General features: G+C 38.8%; 1 protein-coding gene, 2 long non-coding RNA genes and 1 pseudogene across 3 annotated transcripts; 1 reads left to right on the forward strand and 3 right to left on the reverse strand.

The window, feature by feature from the left end:
- Positions 1 to 3752: 3752 nt before the first annotated feature.
- On the forward strand, positions 3753 to 5210 carry LOC131681446 (uncharacterized). The gene is made up of 3 exons (XR_009303928.1): positions 3753 to 3860; positions 3952 to 4639; positions 4703 to 5210. It is a non-coding gene; the product is annotated as an uncharacterized LOC131681446 (long non-coding RNA).
- A 415-nt stretch (positions 5211 to 5625) lies between these two features.
- Positions 5626 to 7494, reverse strand: LOC131680678 (uncharacterized; annotated as a pseudogene).
- Positions 7495 to 7747: 253 nt separating this feature from the next.
- LOC131681447 (uncharacterized) lies at positions 7748 to 8442 on the reverse strand. Its single transcript, XR_009303929.1, has 3 exons — positions 8215 to 8442; positions 8066 to 8143; positions 7748 to 7973 (listed from the first exon to the last, which is right to left on the reverse strand). It is a non-coding gene; the product is annotated as an uncharacterized LOC131681447 (long non-coding RNA).
- A 4948-nt stretch (positions 8443 to 13390) lies between these two features.
- On the reverse strand, positions 13391 to 15299 carry LOC131684233 (splicing factor ESS-2 homolog). Its single transcript, XM_058966925.1, has 3 exons — positions 15078 to 15299; positions 14865 to 15018; positions 13391 to 14810 (listed from the first exon to the last, which is right to left on the reverse strand). The coding sequence occupies exons 1-3, from the start codon at positions 15207 to 15209 to the stop codon at positions 13636 to 13638; spliced, it is 1461 nt and encodes a 486-aa protein (XP_058822908.1). The 5' UTR covers positions 15210 to 15299; the 3' UTR covers positions 13391 to 13635.
- Positions 15300 to 15794: the final 495 nt, after the last annotated feature.

A 15794-nucleotide genomic window follows, 5' to 3' on the forward strand; every position in this document is an offset into this window, starting at 1 on the left:
AATCGCTAATTTCGGTTCCTATTGTTGCAAATCCCATTGCTTTCTTATGGGACATGCAACTATAGGTACGCTACATCAACTATAGGTGCAAGGGAGTTCAAAATTCTAAGAAAATCATTTTTTTCAATAGTTATTTGAGCAAATTTCAAGGATAACAGTTTTATTGTCGCATAATTTTAGTGCCATGAATCGATAAAAAAAATATTTGTTGATGGTTGGTACCTTAGTTAGGCGTATAACCCACTACTGCAACTATTGGTACACCTCAACTATAGGAGCACCCACCCTACCATATACAAGAAAGTCTATTAACCTTCTTTAGGAGTTGGGGTCAGTATGACAAATAATGAACTTTCAAAATGCGATAACTCTTTAGGTTTTGCACCCAGAAGTTTGGAATTTCTTGACTTTTCCTTTTTCACAAAGAGCATCCATTTTCAACAGAGTTCAAAATTTACGGACACTCCTGAGGGCAGTACAAAAAAAGTTACGAATAAGGTGTTAGCGGGTCATATTGAGCCCGATTTAGAACTCAATTTTAAGACCCATTTTTAGTCAAATCTATATGAACCTGTACCCAAATTATGTGTTAGAGTTTCAATTTTCAGTTTCTGGTAAATATTACCGTTTTTGACCAGGTTGGCCAGCGGAAATCGGTGCCGAATGGGGTCATGTTTGGCATGCATAGATGTATGTTGAACCGTCATCATAAATCACAAGTTTATTGACAGAATACTAATAATAAATACAACCAAAATAAATATTAGAATGTATATATCAGTTTTGTACATGATTCGACCGATCTTCCGGATTTAGATTCCGATGCTGATTCCGGCGGAATAATTGCATGTTTCATAATGTTGAGCAAATGAAAACGTGGTCAATCAATGAAACTGATCCCAAAAATTTGTAATAAGCTTGAAAGTTTATATAAAATCTCGTCTAAAATGATATTAACCCTAGAACGGTTTTCTGGGGTACATTTCTCGACAAACATATGATTACGGCTTAAAAACCAACTGTCAAAATTCTCTTTGAAAGGAAATTCCGGACAAACCGTTACCCGCCAATCGCCTATATTGGTAGCAAACAAGAGAGAAAAGTTTTCTCCTTCATTAACTGCTATGAACTATGTTTAAAACATAGTTCCTAGCAGTTAATGAAAGAGAAAACTTTTCTCTTTTGTTTCTACCAATATCTGCGATTGGCGGGTAACGGTTTGTCCGGAATTTCCTTTCAAAGAGAATTTTGACAGTTGGCTTTTAATCCGTAATCATATGTTTGTCGAGATTTGTAACCCAGAGCTATTTTGTAATCCCTGTTATTCTGTTACGGTTTATTTTACCTGCAAGCAAACTTTAACTTAAATCAAATTGATTATTAAACTTCAATTAAAGCAGGTGCAACCTACTTGTTTCATTTCACCAACCTAACAATGCCCGCTTAAAGTTTGTCTGGGGTACAAATGTACCCCCCAAAATCGTTTACGTTAGTGTTTTGTCAAATGTATATAATACGGAAAATTTATTATATCTTTTTTATAAGCAACATATCGATACATAGTAAACGAGAAACTTTCGTGAAATTTTATAGACTTCAACATTGCTGAACAATAAAATCTGTTATTTGATATAATAAAGCAACTATGGCAGAGTAACTAGAAAAAAGGCACTAGGATCGTTATCGTTCTTTTGGTTTAAAGGATATTAGAGGCAAAACACATTCGTAAATATGATTTCTATATAATATATATTACGCACCAGTCAATTCCTCATCTTCTGTAGCCCAGGCTCTGGAACGTAAAAGGCACCAAAATATATTTCAACCATAGGGTCTGTTGATTAAACTATATAGCTGAATCATATGTTGGTTGTTTTCATGCAACTTTAAAATGTTTCACAATATCGCTTGGATGTCAAAGAGAAAGTTGCAGGAAAGTTTACGGGCCTTTTGAAAAACCTATTATTGTTGATGGAGAAACGCGACTAACTTATGAAAAGGTCGTAATAAAAAAAATGTGTAGTTAAAACAAAAGTTAAAATATCTCGAGAACTACTACATTTTAGAAAATTTTTGTTTAGAGCATTTCGATTTAAAATGGCGTTTAGAATCATATTCAAAAAGAAAATTGAATTTTTGACTGCAAATAGTAAGAATTATAAAAAAATGTCAGAAGTTGTTGTTAGGAAAACTTTTTTTATTGAAAGCTTCTCCAGGATCCAAATACACTAAAAAAAGTTGCTTTTACGTCTTTAAAACGATAAACATTAAATTTTTGACATTTTTTGATGGGGTAACGCGAATAACTTATTAAAAGAGCATAATTACACGAATTAATTGTTTTTGAAGGAGCAAAATTTCAAATATCTCGAAAACTATCGCATTTTGGAAGATTTTTGTTAAATGCATTTTGATTTTAAATGGTGCTTAGAATTATATTCTGTAATAGAATTACAATTTTGTATGTCTATTAGTATGAAATTTAAAAACATGTACGAAGTTATTGTTAGGAAAACTTTTTTACCGATTTTTTCTCCATCATGCAATCACATTCAAAATGTTTCTTTTCTCTTTAGGTTTTTGGTAACAAAATAAAAAAAATTTAAAAAAATGATTTTTTTCGCAATTTAAATTTTTATCATAAATTTTTGTTTTTTTGAAAAATGACACAACATTTTTTTCTGTGTATATTTTTTTCAGACAGAAGTATTCATTCCCTGTAACTCGTTCTCAGATAGTTTTGCCGTATAAAATACAGTAATCGAACAAAAAAATTTTGAAATTCATACATGTAGAAACGTTTACGCCCTTTTGAAAAGTTGCTCTTGAGTCAAAATAATCTTATTACCTGTGGAAAATATTTAGTCTTGCATGACGGTGAAATGTGTAAAGTTTGATTGGAATCTAAGATGGTCGGTCACGATTTTAAAGATTTTCGGACGGATCTTCGTGGAATTCCTCTGTTGTTTCATATGCTTTACCGGCATTTGAAAACATTTTCTTTGATAAATAAAAATGAAATGAATATATTGTACGATATTCAACTGCATGAATAATATTTGCATGAATATTTTTTCTATTCACCGCGAGTCGCATCAGGTTCATTTTCAGCCGTCAAAATAGAGCTTCGATTATTTGTAACCAGAGCTTAAAAAAATTGACATCGTTGCCTGAACTTGAAAGAAAACAAAATTCAATTCACGCCCGCAGCGATGAATGAAATTTTTGGTTCGTTTCAATCGTCATTCGTTCGGCCGACGCAGCGCTTTCAGGTACGGACATGTTCGGTTTCAGAAGCAAAGTGATTTTTTTTCTATTCTAGCTCTGAGAGGAATTATTGATCAAAAGTGCACCAAATATAGATTACGCAATACCCTTATGCTCGAAAATGTAGAAGATGCTAACTTCTGCCTTGAAACTGTCCACATAATAACAAATGAATGCTTTGGTTGGTGAATGAATTTATATTTCCTCTGCACTCAAGCATTCGATTCTGCATGAAATTTCAGTCAGCTGGAAAGTGAATGAATGAGAGAGGCGTTGAATCTGAATGTCGGTTTCGGTAAATGCAAGCAGAAATAGGTAACTGATTTTGAAATTTCGTAACACTGTTTGTAACTCTGGTTACTGCATATTGCTGTATATGTACTGTTTGTATTGGCGTTTAGTCTAGGGGTAGATTACTTGTGGTGCATTGAATAAATCAACAAAATTAAATGCATTTTTCATTCATCAACTTAGAAATGCAATATATTTCGCGTAGTGTGTAGATCTGTGTGAATATGTGCGTCGTGTGCGTTCAGATCCCCGAGCTGTCATTTAACAGCTGATGTTTACATATTTTTGCTTTCTTTAGTCAGGTAAAAAATAAAACAACAGAATCTTTAATATTCTTCAATATTCACGGTTTTACTTGCATTAATATGAATTCCCTTTTGTTTTTCATCCAAGGTTTGACGCCTGCCTTGCCAACATTCCGCTCTACCAGAAAACTATGTATGGATTCATCATTTCACCGGTTGATGTGCATGAAATTGTTACTGACAAAGTCGGGTAGAACGTGAAGGTTCAGCTAGTGATGAGAACGGAGCTTGTGTTGATTCACGATGATGGAGATTGCTTGCGGAAGGGTTATATAAACGATGAATCAGAGAGTGTCAAATCGTGAATGCACTAAATTTTATGTATTGCAAATCGCTGGTCGAACGTTCCATTCTGGGGATAATTAAAGTTTATGAGAGTCACAGATCAGTGAGACTGCGGCACACTGAAAGAGCGTTGATATTTCTGTTGGAGATCAATTCGATTTGGAAGCCTTTGTAGGATCAGTTGTATTTACTGCCGAACGGTGCCTTTTCCTGTGATTACACTTTCAGCCAACGGCAGTGGCATTGCTAAAATTGGTATCTTTGCGTAACCGTAAAATCAGCACAACAAACTGAAAGCGTAAGAATGCTGTTGTAACTGAAATTGACTGTTATTTTATCGCCCTCGAAACTAATTTTCATCGACATATACCAGCTACTAACGACCAGCGCGCAAGACTTCCATTCTGAATCGAACATTGTGTTTACTATTCTTGAGTAACTTGGAACAGGAGCTATACATTCGAAGCACGACGAGACACCCATTATATCCGGTATGGAATCCGATGACGCTATCAGTAGCAAAAAGGATTTTGAACTACGTGAAATGATTATAGGTCAAATTCTGAGCTAAATGCTGTAAACTTGTCATTCTTCCAATTCCTACACACCGACCGGACTACTGGATTCTTGTAACCAGCGACGCGGATATTGTTTTGTCTCATCTGTTTTAAACAACACTCAAGTTAGTACGCTTCCAAGCATATCCATGTTATGGTTCGGTATGGCCGAACGGTTATCGAAGGGAGTTAATTGAGGCTGTATAATCTGTATAACGTGTTTAACGTTAGCATTTTCGTTCAGAATCTAACCAGCCTTGATGAATTATATATTATAGCTAGTGGGGATACCACAATTACTTTTCTTCCTGCTTCTGATATTACAATGCAGCAAAATGTGAATTGAGAATTAATGCGTTCAGAAAATCTCGGTCGACTGACTGGTCACAAAAGAGTTGGGAAGAAGATGCTGATTTCGATGACAGCTACGAAGCATATTCCAATCAACTCGGAATAGAATACTTAGAGACAAGGAAGGTCGATTTGGGTGTTATTCCGGAAGCGGAGATTTTCGTGGTGGTTGATAATCTTGAGATATTGTACAGTTTCAGGTTTTAAGCTTACATGATTGTTTTTCAGTACTTGTGGATGCTGGATGTGCGTTAAATAATATTTAATTCTTAGATAATTTTGATCGTTTTTTCGATAATCAACCGGCCCTATTCTGCACGGCGTGTGACGTGAGACGGCCAATCTCACCTCACTCTACGTGATTTTTCTCACCCGATTCTGAAGTCACTTCGGGTGACGTGAGACGCCCATTTAACCGCAATGGGGAATCTCACCTCACCCGAGTCGACTCTCAGAATCGGGTGAGAAAAGTCACATGAAGTGAGGTGAGTTTAATCGTCTCACGTCACACGCCGCGCAGGATAAGGCAGAACTTGACCATTATACCCTGTGCAATGTACCAAGTTCGACTATTCCATTTGATGAAGCCGCTCGGCGATTTGTGAGCTTAACTTTTTGTAGTGATAGCGGTCCTCGCCTTTGAGGTTAGTGAATATTTTCTCTGCATCGTATATTTTATCATCGTTACCACTTGAGGCGAGTAGAGTTTCATCAAGTGATGTCACGCCCGTTGAAGCAAACTCAAACAACGTTGATTCTTCAGTGGATTGATTCCTGACGTCGTTATCACCTGAGACGAGTAGAGTTTCTGCATCAAGTGAATTCTCGCCCGTTGAAACAAACTCAAACAACATTGGTTCCTCAGTGGTTTGAGCTCCGTCTGATACATCTAAATCATAATCATCGCTTAATTCGTCCCCAGCGCATATGAATTCAAATGATCTCTGTCCTACATTTAAGGAATCACCGTACAATTCTTTTGTTCCAAATATTCCAAGTTTGTTTAGCATAGTTGATGCAGATTTGAGCTTCATCTATTTTCTGCATTTGTTCATTTGACGATAATCGGAACATCTGTGTATACTTCGCTTCCATCCGAGCAATTGTAGAAAACTTTAATAAATGCTTGTTACGATATGCAATGCGTAGCAACATTTGGGCTCGACGGAGTTTCTCTTTAAACTCTTTTAAAGTGAAATCAACTTGTGTATGCTCTGTTGTTGTCATTGATCTCAATTCACGAAATAATTCTTCTTCAGGCTGGCTTGAAAAATTTAATATCAAAGATTGTTCCGGAGCATTACGATCTCTGCAACTTATAATCAATAAAATGAGAGCATGTGCGTTTAATTCTAAACATATATACGCATTGGTTGTTATACAGTTGTTTAAGTTTGAGTATTTAGATTTGGACCAATTTTTCCTGCCACGAACAAGAAATAGTACATACCTACAAAGCATTTATTATTTAATAATGTCAATTAATGTCCAACTGACGTTTTGGCAAAAAACCAACCCAACAGTAATGCAAATTTCTTACCACAATTTGAAAATTCTTTCTAATGGTGAAAGATTGACATTTGAAAAAACTTCATGAATATTTTGCATACATCTCAATATCGTGGCGGTACCATCGCATTGAGGTACGTTTGCCTCCATAAATTTAACCAACTCCTCGTTCATGATTTTTTTTCTGTAGGAGTGAATTTCATCTTATCCTGTGGGTTGAGATCTTTGGCTGTCAGACCGTGTTTGTCCTTTGAGTGCACCAATAGGTCATTCAAGTGAGTTTTAGAAATATTGAAATTACCTGAAGAAAAATAGTTAGTGTAATAAGCGTTTAAAAACCAAGTCGAATATGCAGAAACAGAATTACTAACCAATCATCATATCTGCCTTCAAAATTCGGTTTCGAATTTTGTTAATGAGATGGATAGAATCCTGTATATAAACTGGCATGTGTTCATTATTTACAATAAACCACCGACCTCATCTTGATATTTCCATACATGGTAAAAAATTTGTCCGCTTGAAACCGTAGCCTTGACTAGTTTAGGATCGCCGTCGGAGCTGTAGCCAATCACGTCTATACCTTCAGTTCCCAATAGTTTTTCGGTATATTTCCATCGATTCACAACATCAGTAAATCGAAAGGTGTTATCCGTTCCATAGTAATACAAAACGAATGGTGCTGTGCCTACAGCCATTGGTAATGCCAGTTGAACGTACGCTGCGTCCGCTAATATACAATCTTTCAAATGGTTTGCTACTACGTATGCATCTGAGGCATCGAAGTAGCGATGAACAGGAATTCTGTTTTCATTTGATGGAGAAACACATCCTGTTAGTGTATCGGTCCTAGCATCGTATTGTACCTGCTGTAAAATCCGCGTGCCATCTTCTATCAACATAACTACTGATGGATAGTTATTCTGCATTATGTAGTTTTTTAAACCAGTTACATCAACTGTGCCTATTTTTTCGAACAATCGTATGCAATTACAATATTGTTCCTAGTATTGTTCACTTATATATTATCATCTTCTTGCACTTTCTGATGCTAGCAGAAATATGACGCAAAATCGTACTACGACCAGCAATGTGCATATTGAACATGACATGAGTTACCAGTCGATATGAATACGTAAGTAGATATATCTTTTTGTACATTGGTATACCCTTCGCCACATTTTTTCTATTCTTGTTGCTGATATGAACAACATTATACTCGCTTAACAGAGGTTGATTGGCCATTCGAAATGAAATGGAACGATCGGCCTTATCGTCCCATTTCCTCAGTTTTCCTGGTCGAAGTCTTGAACAGACGTTTCTTCTAATTCTGAACCCGAAAGCACATCATAATCCATTGATTCTGAAGACAGTTGCTCGATTTCCATGCAGTTTTGGCCATTGCGATCTACAAATTATTGTAAATATTAGTATAGTGATAAACGCAAATCATTATTAGTTTGGGAATGGTTTTCTAGAACGGCATTAGTGTATATACACCTGAAGCAAAATTGACCGGCAAACATGCTGTTTGTTCCTGTTGCTGCTGACATATCTTTTCGCCAATCTCAGGTAGTTCTAATAAAGCAGTAAACAATCAATAAAAACGTCAAATCAAAGTATGTATGTTGGATTTGTTGGCTGCTTACCACATAACACATTTTCAGTTATTGACGAGAAATCGTGTTCTCTGCTCTGCAAATTCCGTAACCTCTTTTCGTGTGTGTTTATGTGTTGAGCGAAATTCGACACCGATCATGAACGAGACGAATATCTCACAACTTTAACATCCTTTTCACAAACCGAACACGTGATGAATGCTAACAAATTTCCACCCGAACCGGCTATGCACCGAATCGTCAAGTTGGTCAGGGAGTGCCGTGAAAGACAAGTTTTAAACAGATTTTGCCTGGAAAATAAATAGATTGAAAATTAATAATTTAGTTTCAAAGTATGTTTTAACGTCGTACTTATTGTAGTAGTTTACTATTCTGTTAACTAACACAGCCTTCTCTGTAAGGTTATCAATAGCTGCCAATTTCTCAGTATGTTCTACAGGTTCATCGTTCATTCCATTGAAGTAATGGATTCCATGTCGTTTTACAGCTGCGATTATAGCTTGGATACATTTTCTCTCTGCCATAGTGAATACGAATTCTTCCGGATTGTCAACAAATCCACCAAAATAACCTTCTTTCGCTTTCGTATTCGCCTTTATCGCTCGATCCACAGTTTCTCTCCCCCTAGCTTGCATTGCATTAATATCAATGTCCGTAACATCACCCAACCAACTAGTTGGTCACAAGAGGAGGTATAAGTCCAATCGTTCGTTGCAAGCGATGTCAGAACAGCTTCTGCAACGATTTTTTTATTAACCCTTCGGAAGTAACGTTAATAGCAGCCATTTGTTCCCAAAAACGTTTCTGCACGTGGCGCAACTAGTGCGACTCCCGGAAGGTGAATTTATTGAGGTTGTTTAACCTTCCGGCAGTCGCGCTAGTGCATTGAGTGCACGCTGCTATGAAAATGTAGCGAAATCGTTTTTTGTGAACCAGCGGCTTCTCGCTCAGTGGGCCATTTGCGCGACTTCCGGAAGCCGCATTTGATACTATCGAGTATCGATAAAGATTGGTTATGATGTCATTTAATGGTTTCCCGGAAAATCTGATACATTGGAATAGCGTTAATGGCTCGAATGCTGTGTTACGTAAGTATCAGAGAAGCTATCCGGTCTCTTTGAATCTAAAACGGGTTACAGCAAGGTGTTTTGTAGTGTAGAAACCATTTGCATAATTTATTTTTGGTAAACTTTTTCGCTTCGCGGACTACGTTGCACATAACTTTAGGACGTTGGTGGAGATACCGTCTGATTGAAGTCTTAAGTAAAGCAAACTGGTCATAAAGGCATCGACCACAAAACACATGACAGCAAAGATTAGAAGGAAGAAACTTTTTTACTCTTCCCTCGAGAATATAGAATATTCATTTAAAAAAACATTAATTACACCGATTGTCTTATTCGGCGCCGCGAAATCGTAACTATACTGGCGGATAAGGAGAATAAGGCATTTATTAAAGTGCAAATGGGAATAATAATCGCTGTTACTTACAATTACCTGGCTCCTGCTAGTATTTTCCATTACGGCTCACAAAATGCAAACTTAATAATGCCGTGACACTACTGTTCATTTTCTTATCGACGTTCGTGTATACAGTACGCTTTTGTAAGTATGAATGTGGTGGTGTTTTGACTTTTAATCCCAGTTACAAAGTTGATGTGAAAGATGGAAATAAAATGAATTTTTTAAATTAAATGTAAATTCAATGCACATTCTTAGAGTGATCCGCCCCTAGTGACGAGGGCACGGCGATGACGCCAGTGATTATCAGGTAAGCGTACATAATCCTTATCACCATTCATTTTCGAGCTATTGCCCCTTAAATGCATGCTTTGAGATTATATATTCACTCTCGGATTCGGGTAAGAGCAGCCAACAATTTTTTGTTACAGTATGTCTATTCAAGAAACTGTTTTGAACAGTAATGCCAAGCAATCCAACGCTGTCCTTTGGATCGAGAGACCACTTTGGCTAAACCTTTTAAATTGTACCTCATGCTCAAGGATACGGTACCATCACAAGGTGAATTAAATAAAAAATAGAGTTTACCGCTAGCAAAGGATGGTTGCCCGAGCTCATTCGAAAAGGTTGAAAGTTCATCGGCAGATGTAAAAGCCGCCCAAGCATACCCAGCATATTTCACAACATTAATTGAAGATGTGGCTTACCACCTAGATCAAATCGAACCTACGTAGTCACGACAGAAGTGTGCATAAGGCTTCAAAACTACCAAAGATCGGATTACATTGCTGTTTTGTGGCAATGCACCGGAGAATAAAATATTTAAACCATTTGCTTTAGAGCTATGTGCTCACGATCACTAATAGAATCTTTGATGAACATCGCATGCACTGGATGTTAAACCCAACGGCTGTGTTAGAAATATTCATATTATATTTATTGAATTCAGATACAAATATATTTTGTATCTGAATTCAAAACGTATCTCGGAGTAAGGGACTAACATTTCGGTTTCTTCTAGTTATCGATAATGTCTCAGGCCATCTGTTGATCATGATCATCCGAATGTAAGAATTGTTTTACTTCCACCAAACACTACATCATTAACCGATGCATCAGGACATAATTGCCAGCAGCATCCATTATTGAAGCATGGAAAGGCTACACAATGCGAGAGTGCGTAGAATTCATCGCACAAGGTTTTAATATGTTAAAGGAGTCTTACTTCAATGCTTACTGAAAGTCGTTGTGGCCAGACTGCGTTCATTATTCCTTACCAGTTAATATCACAGAGAGGAAATACTTCTTTTTGCTCACGCAGTAAAAGGTGAAGATTTCAGAGATTCTACAACTATGGATATCGAAAAAAGAGTCAAGGAACAATTAAAAACAATGAGGAAGAATTAAGAAACCTAAGAAAGGTCTTCAACTTGCGGAAAGCTTGCAGACTTTTTCCTAACACGATCCATACATAGAACGGGCAGCTTCATTCAAAAACGATCTGAAGTACTGTTTGCTTCCGTATACTGAGCTAGTCAAAGGAGATAAAAATGAGCAAAAAAAGAACAATGCACAAGAAGATACCAACTTAGTGTAATAGTGATGAACCGCTTCGGAAGTTCAGTGTGCTTTTATTTACATAATGGTTTAAACCCTAAGTTTGCATTTAATTCTTCAAACTAAAAATTGACCTGAGCTTGAAAATAAATTGAAGAGATGAATTCTATTTTCAAGAATTTAAATTTTTTTCAGCATACACTAACCTAGTGACAGGAATAAGCTAGCGACGGATTGACGCTAGCTCCAAAAAACTACAATGTAATTTGTACTTCTGAGCAAACCGGATATTTCGATTCGTTCAGGTATTTGAAGTTTTCGAAGAATCGCTAGGATTAGGATAGCTGTTCGTTGCCGTTTTCTTCACCAGGACCTTTTAGCGCTGGTCTCTCCACCTGTAACCTGAATGTTCTAGATTGTTGTTCTTTGTTTGCGTAGCCGTTGATTACCCGGACCCTGCGATGCCAGCAATGGAATCGCTTTTACCGTTAGACCCTTGTACATCGTTAGGTAACACGTTGCCATTGTGATGCGTTTGATGCCGTTTGAGGCGTAGGAATCTTCGAATTCGGCACTCATGAGTTGGGTTCCGTTGTCTCTGACATGTGTAACAGGAATACCCAGCCGAGCAAACAGTCCACTGAAAATGTTGATGGTTACCACCGAGGTTATACGGGACGTTTGGATGATCTCTGGCTACTTGGAGAACGAGTCGACGACGATCAGGTAATACGGCAGATATAATCCACGCGGACGCGCTGCTACGGAGTGATCTGTTTGGGCCACGACACCGGTGAAGAATGAGGAGGTGACCTGGCTGCGGTCGCACAGTGTTGATATACCTTGACGAAGCTGACGATGTGAGCATCCAAACTAGGCCAATACACGTAGCTTCGAGCGACGGCCTTCATACGCTGCATGCCGGAATGGCCACAATGGAGTTGTTCGAGGCGTCGCCGCTTGCGGTGCAGCTACGGGATGACTAGCCGTTCGACAAACATGATGCGCCCATCTACCACGGAGAGTGATTCTTGTCTGACTTGGAATCGCTGGATGTCAGATTGCGGCCAACCTTCGTGAACGTAATGGTAGACTTTTCGGAGCAGTGGGTCTGCTTAGGTGCTTTACGCAACGGCTCTGATGTTCTCTTCCAGGTTGAGGCTGGTTATATATCATCAGGTTTGACGTGCTAGTTGATCAGCCTTGAGAGCAGGTTTGCGTCGCCCAACTTGTGGGCGGGCACGTACTCGATGTCAAAATCGTATAGCAGTAGATTGAACGCAAACCGTTGGTGGCGGCTGGCTGTATAGACACGTATTCCTTTCTTAGAACCGAAGATAAGGAGCAAAGGCTGGTTGTCGGATTTTAAACGAATGTGCCATCCAAAGTGCATTTCGTGAAATTCCGTGATGGCGAAAACGATAGCTAAACCTTCACGATCCGGTTGACTGTAGCCTTGTTCAACTTTCGTGTTTGCTCTGTGAGCCTTATTGGACGACTTCGATGCTTCCGTCGGGGAAGTTGTGGCTTGTCGTTTTCTTGAGCCCAACGGAAGAAGCGTCAGCAGCGACAATGATCTCCCGCTTGTGTGAGAAGCGCAGTAAACATACACTGACGTTCGGTAACAGCGCTCTGGCGACCATATTTGGTTCTCATGAAGGATAATCACAGCAGAGTTATTACGTAGAGCTCGAATCGCATATTTATCGAGTCAGCGATCGTCAGCCGTAACAGTTCTGTTCGTGGGAGTAGTGAACGGACCTCCCAACTCGCTCTAAACAGCAACATTGCTGCGCGTTTATTTTCGTCACTCTACCCATCAGGACTCCACTCGAAGCTGATCCGTCCTCCAATTGAATCGAGGTGTACTAAATTTAGCAGCGGTGGTCAGCTATTAACTCGTTATTACAAGCTGCTCAGGTCCAGATGATGCTTCCTAAATTTTATCAAAACGTGTATCCGCGGGCTTCTTGAAGAACACCGTTGAGCCATTAAACTATCTCTCGCTGTTGGAATATTTTTTACTGTTGGAAAGCGTTGAATTCGTCTGATGCCTCAAAACTGGGAAAATGGGACAAATGCACGAAAATAGTGACCGCAAAAATTACGAGCTAACAGGAAAAAACAGCGAATAATGTTGTTTTCCTCACGGAAATGATTTCATTACACCATTCACCTTTATTAGAATACATACAAGTATACAACATTCAGTCAACATGGCGCATCACCAAGAATAATGAATATCGTCTTCCGACACAGCACGTTTTTGACGAACAATGCAATATATTTCTTAAATTTGCAATTACATGTGATTTCTAACGTCACAAACGATACTTCGACGTATAACCTTGGTCTTGGTAACGACGACATGTTAAGTTCGATCTTCCTAGCGTTGTAGTTAACCATATGCCATTTCATAAACATACTACAACTTCAAAAAAAGTCTGCTGCCTTGGGCCTTTTCGCAGCCGATGGAATATCTAGCAGATTATCCGTCAATGTTATCGTTCCTGGCACTGCGGTTGCACTGCTACTGGATGCTGCCACCATCGGTGTTTTCCTTCTGACAATTGCTGCGGGTGACGGAGTTGGTCTTGATTTAGAACTGCGCAGAGGAGTTTTCAGCGACCCGAAGGCTCCTGGAGAGCGTAAGGGACTTGGACTGTTGATGAGACCCAGCTTGTTGGAGGCAAGTTTTCGAGCTGCGGGAGACATGCTGGCAAGGCGATCGAACGTGTTTCGAATCATTGGAGAAGCGATATTTCTGCGTGCTGCTTCAATTGCTTTAGCTTTTTTAGAGCGCGACTTCTCCGCAGCTTTTTCCGCCAACTGAAGTCCCAGGGCTTCTCGCTTTGATGTTTCTGCAATTCGAAAAGACGGCCCAGCGGATGCAGGATGTAGAGGAGTATCACCGCCGTCTAAGCGGAAAGGTGTTCCTTCAATTTCACCCCATGTAAAGAGAGGACTGTCAGTGACACCGGGGCAGGGCGATGGACTTTTGACGAAATTAAATCCTCTAACTGCTGGCGTTAATGACGCCTCAACTAACTTCCCGTCAACACCTATTTTTTCTGGCAAACATTTGGCTTGAGATCGAGCAGCTTCTGTGATAGCTTGTTTGCTTTCCTGTTCGTTGAAAGGATTCGATTTCAGTCTGGTGTTGTCATGCGCAATTTCTTGTTTCTTATTGGCTTGCTCGATTTCCTCCGCTCGTGTCAGTGAGACACCATCCGGAATGTACATAATGTAATTTTTATTCCGATACGTCCACATATCCAACTCTTTAGGCTTATCTTTCTTATCAAATTGGCTTTCTATGCTTGGTAGTGCTAAACTAGTGCTCAAGCTTTTTTTGCTCTCACCCTCAGCAGCGTATAGGACAGCAAATTTTTGTCTCATCTTTCTGTCTGCTGCTTCGATAATCTCCTGGAAGCTATCATTATCTTCACTAGTATAGTTTTGTAGAAAACTATCTAAAGAGTGTTTATCTGCAAGTGATTTGTTGCTACTCTTACTTGAACTAGCGCTAACAGTGGATCGAACAGAACGAACTTCTTCTGGTGCAAGCGATGCGCTTGGAAGTGGCGTTTCGAATGTTGCAGGGCTAGCTGGAAAATTGACTACTATTAGATGGGATAATAACTGTTTACCTGAATACCTACGTTGCCTAAACAGTGGGGATTTGGAGTTGTACTTTGAGAAAATCTGCCTTAGTTTCACGATATCATTGCTAGCAAGTGCGTCTAGATACTCGTTTTGTGCTTTCAGCTTTTGTAGATCAGGGAAGAAATCGCGTTGAATAATTTTGGCCATTTCCTGTAAATACAGCAACTAGCGTTTATTTTTGTAAGGATTATAATAATTTGATGATATACCTCCAGATAGGACTCTTCCGTGAGAATGGTTCTCTTCTGCTTGGTTTTCGGTACTTTAGGCTTTTTAAACACGACCACTGCTTTATCCAATTCCTTCATTGCTTGAAGGGCTTTTTCGCCTGGTTTTGCCATGTTCTAAGTACACAGTAGAACGTATATTCCGGAGAAAACAAAACGTTTTTGTTTGGGATCTAAAAGAGGTTTTGTATCATTTTTGTTTATTTTCAGAGAAATGTCACTGTCCAATGTTGTCAAAATATTAATTGAACACTTCAAGTACGTGTTGGCGTACAGATGGCGTGATGGAGAGTCATTTGACAGTAATGATCTACATCTCGAGAAACATATATGATAAGGACTCAAAAGCCAAATGTCAAAATTCACTTTGAGAAGAAATTCTGAGGAAAGCGTTATTACCCAGGCACGGTGCATAGCACTCAACGAAAGAGAAAACTTTCCTCTTTTGTTCGCTATCAACGGTGGTCTAGAATGTGCTTCACACACAGAAAAAAATGTTTGTAAAAATATGAGTTTTTCACTCTACCGATTAATTGGTTGCATAATCGGTCGATTTCGACGGTGGAAAAATCGGAAGTATTTTTTATGGGGTAGCGTTACTTTAGCCCCACCTCGACCGGAGTGACATTTGCTGTGCTCTTTGTTTACTGTTGCTGATAAGCTGTTCAAAGATTTTTCTAAAGAACAGCCTAGTAAACA

The sequence above is a fragment of the Topomyia yanbarensis genome, chromosome 2 (assembly GCF_030247195.1).
Source record: "Topomyia yanbarensis strain Yona2022 chromosome 2, ASM3024719v1, whole genome shotgun sequence".
In the NCBI taxonomy this organism is placed as follows: Eukaryota; Metazoa; Arthropoda; class Insecta; order Diptera; family Culicidae; genus Topomyia; species Topomyia yanbarensis.

What these genes read in the sequence shown, in the direction of transcription:
- LOC131684233 (XM_058966925.1), bottom strand. Translation starts at nt 15,209, where the DNA reads ATGGCAAAACCAGGCGAAAAAGCCCTTCAAGCAATGAAGGAATTGGAT. An exon ending in CGGAAGAGTCCTATCTGGAG is followed by an intron (nt 15,019 to 15,077) that starts GTATATCATCAA and finishes CTGTATTTACAG; the next exon opens with GAAATGGCCAAAATTATTCA. An exon ending in ATCCCCACTGTTTAGGCAAC is followed by an intron (nt 14,811 to 14,864) that starts GTAGGTATTCAG and finishes TCAATTTTCCAG; the next exon opens with CTAGCCCTGCAACATTCGAA.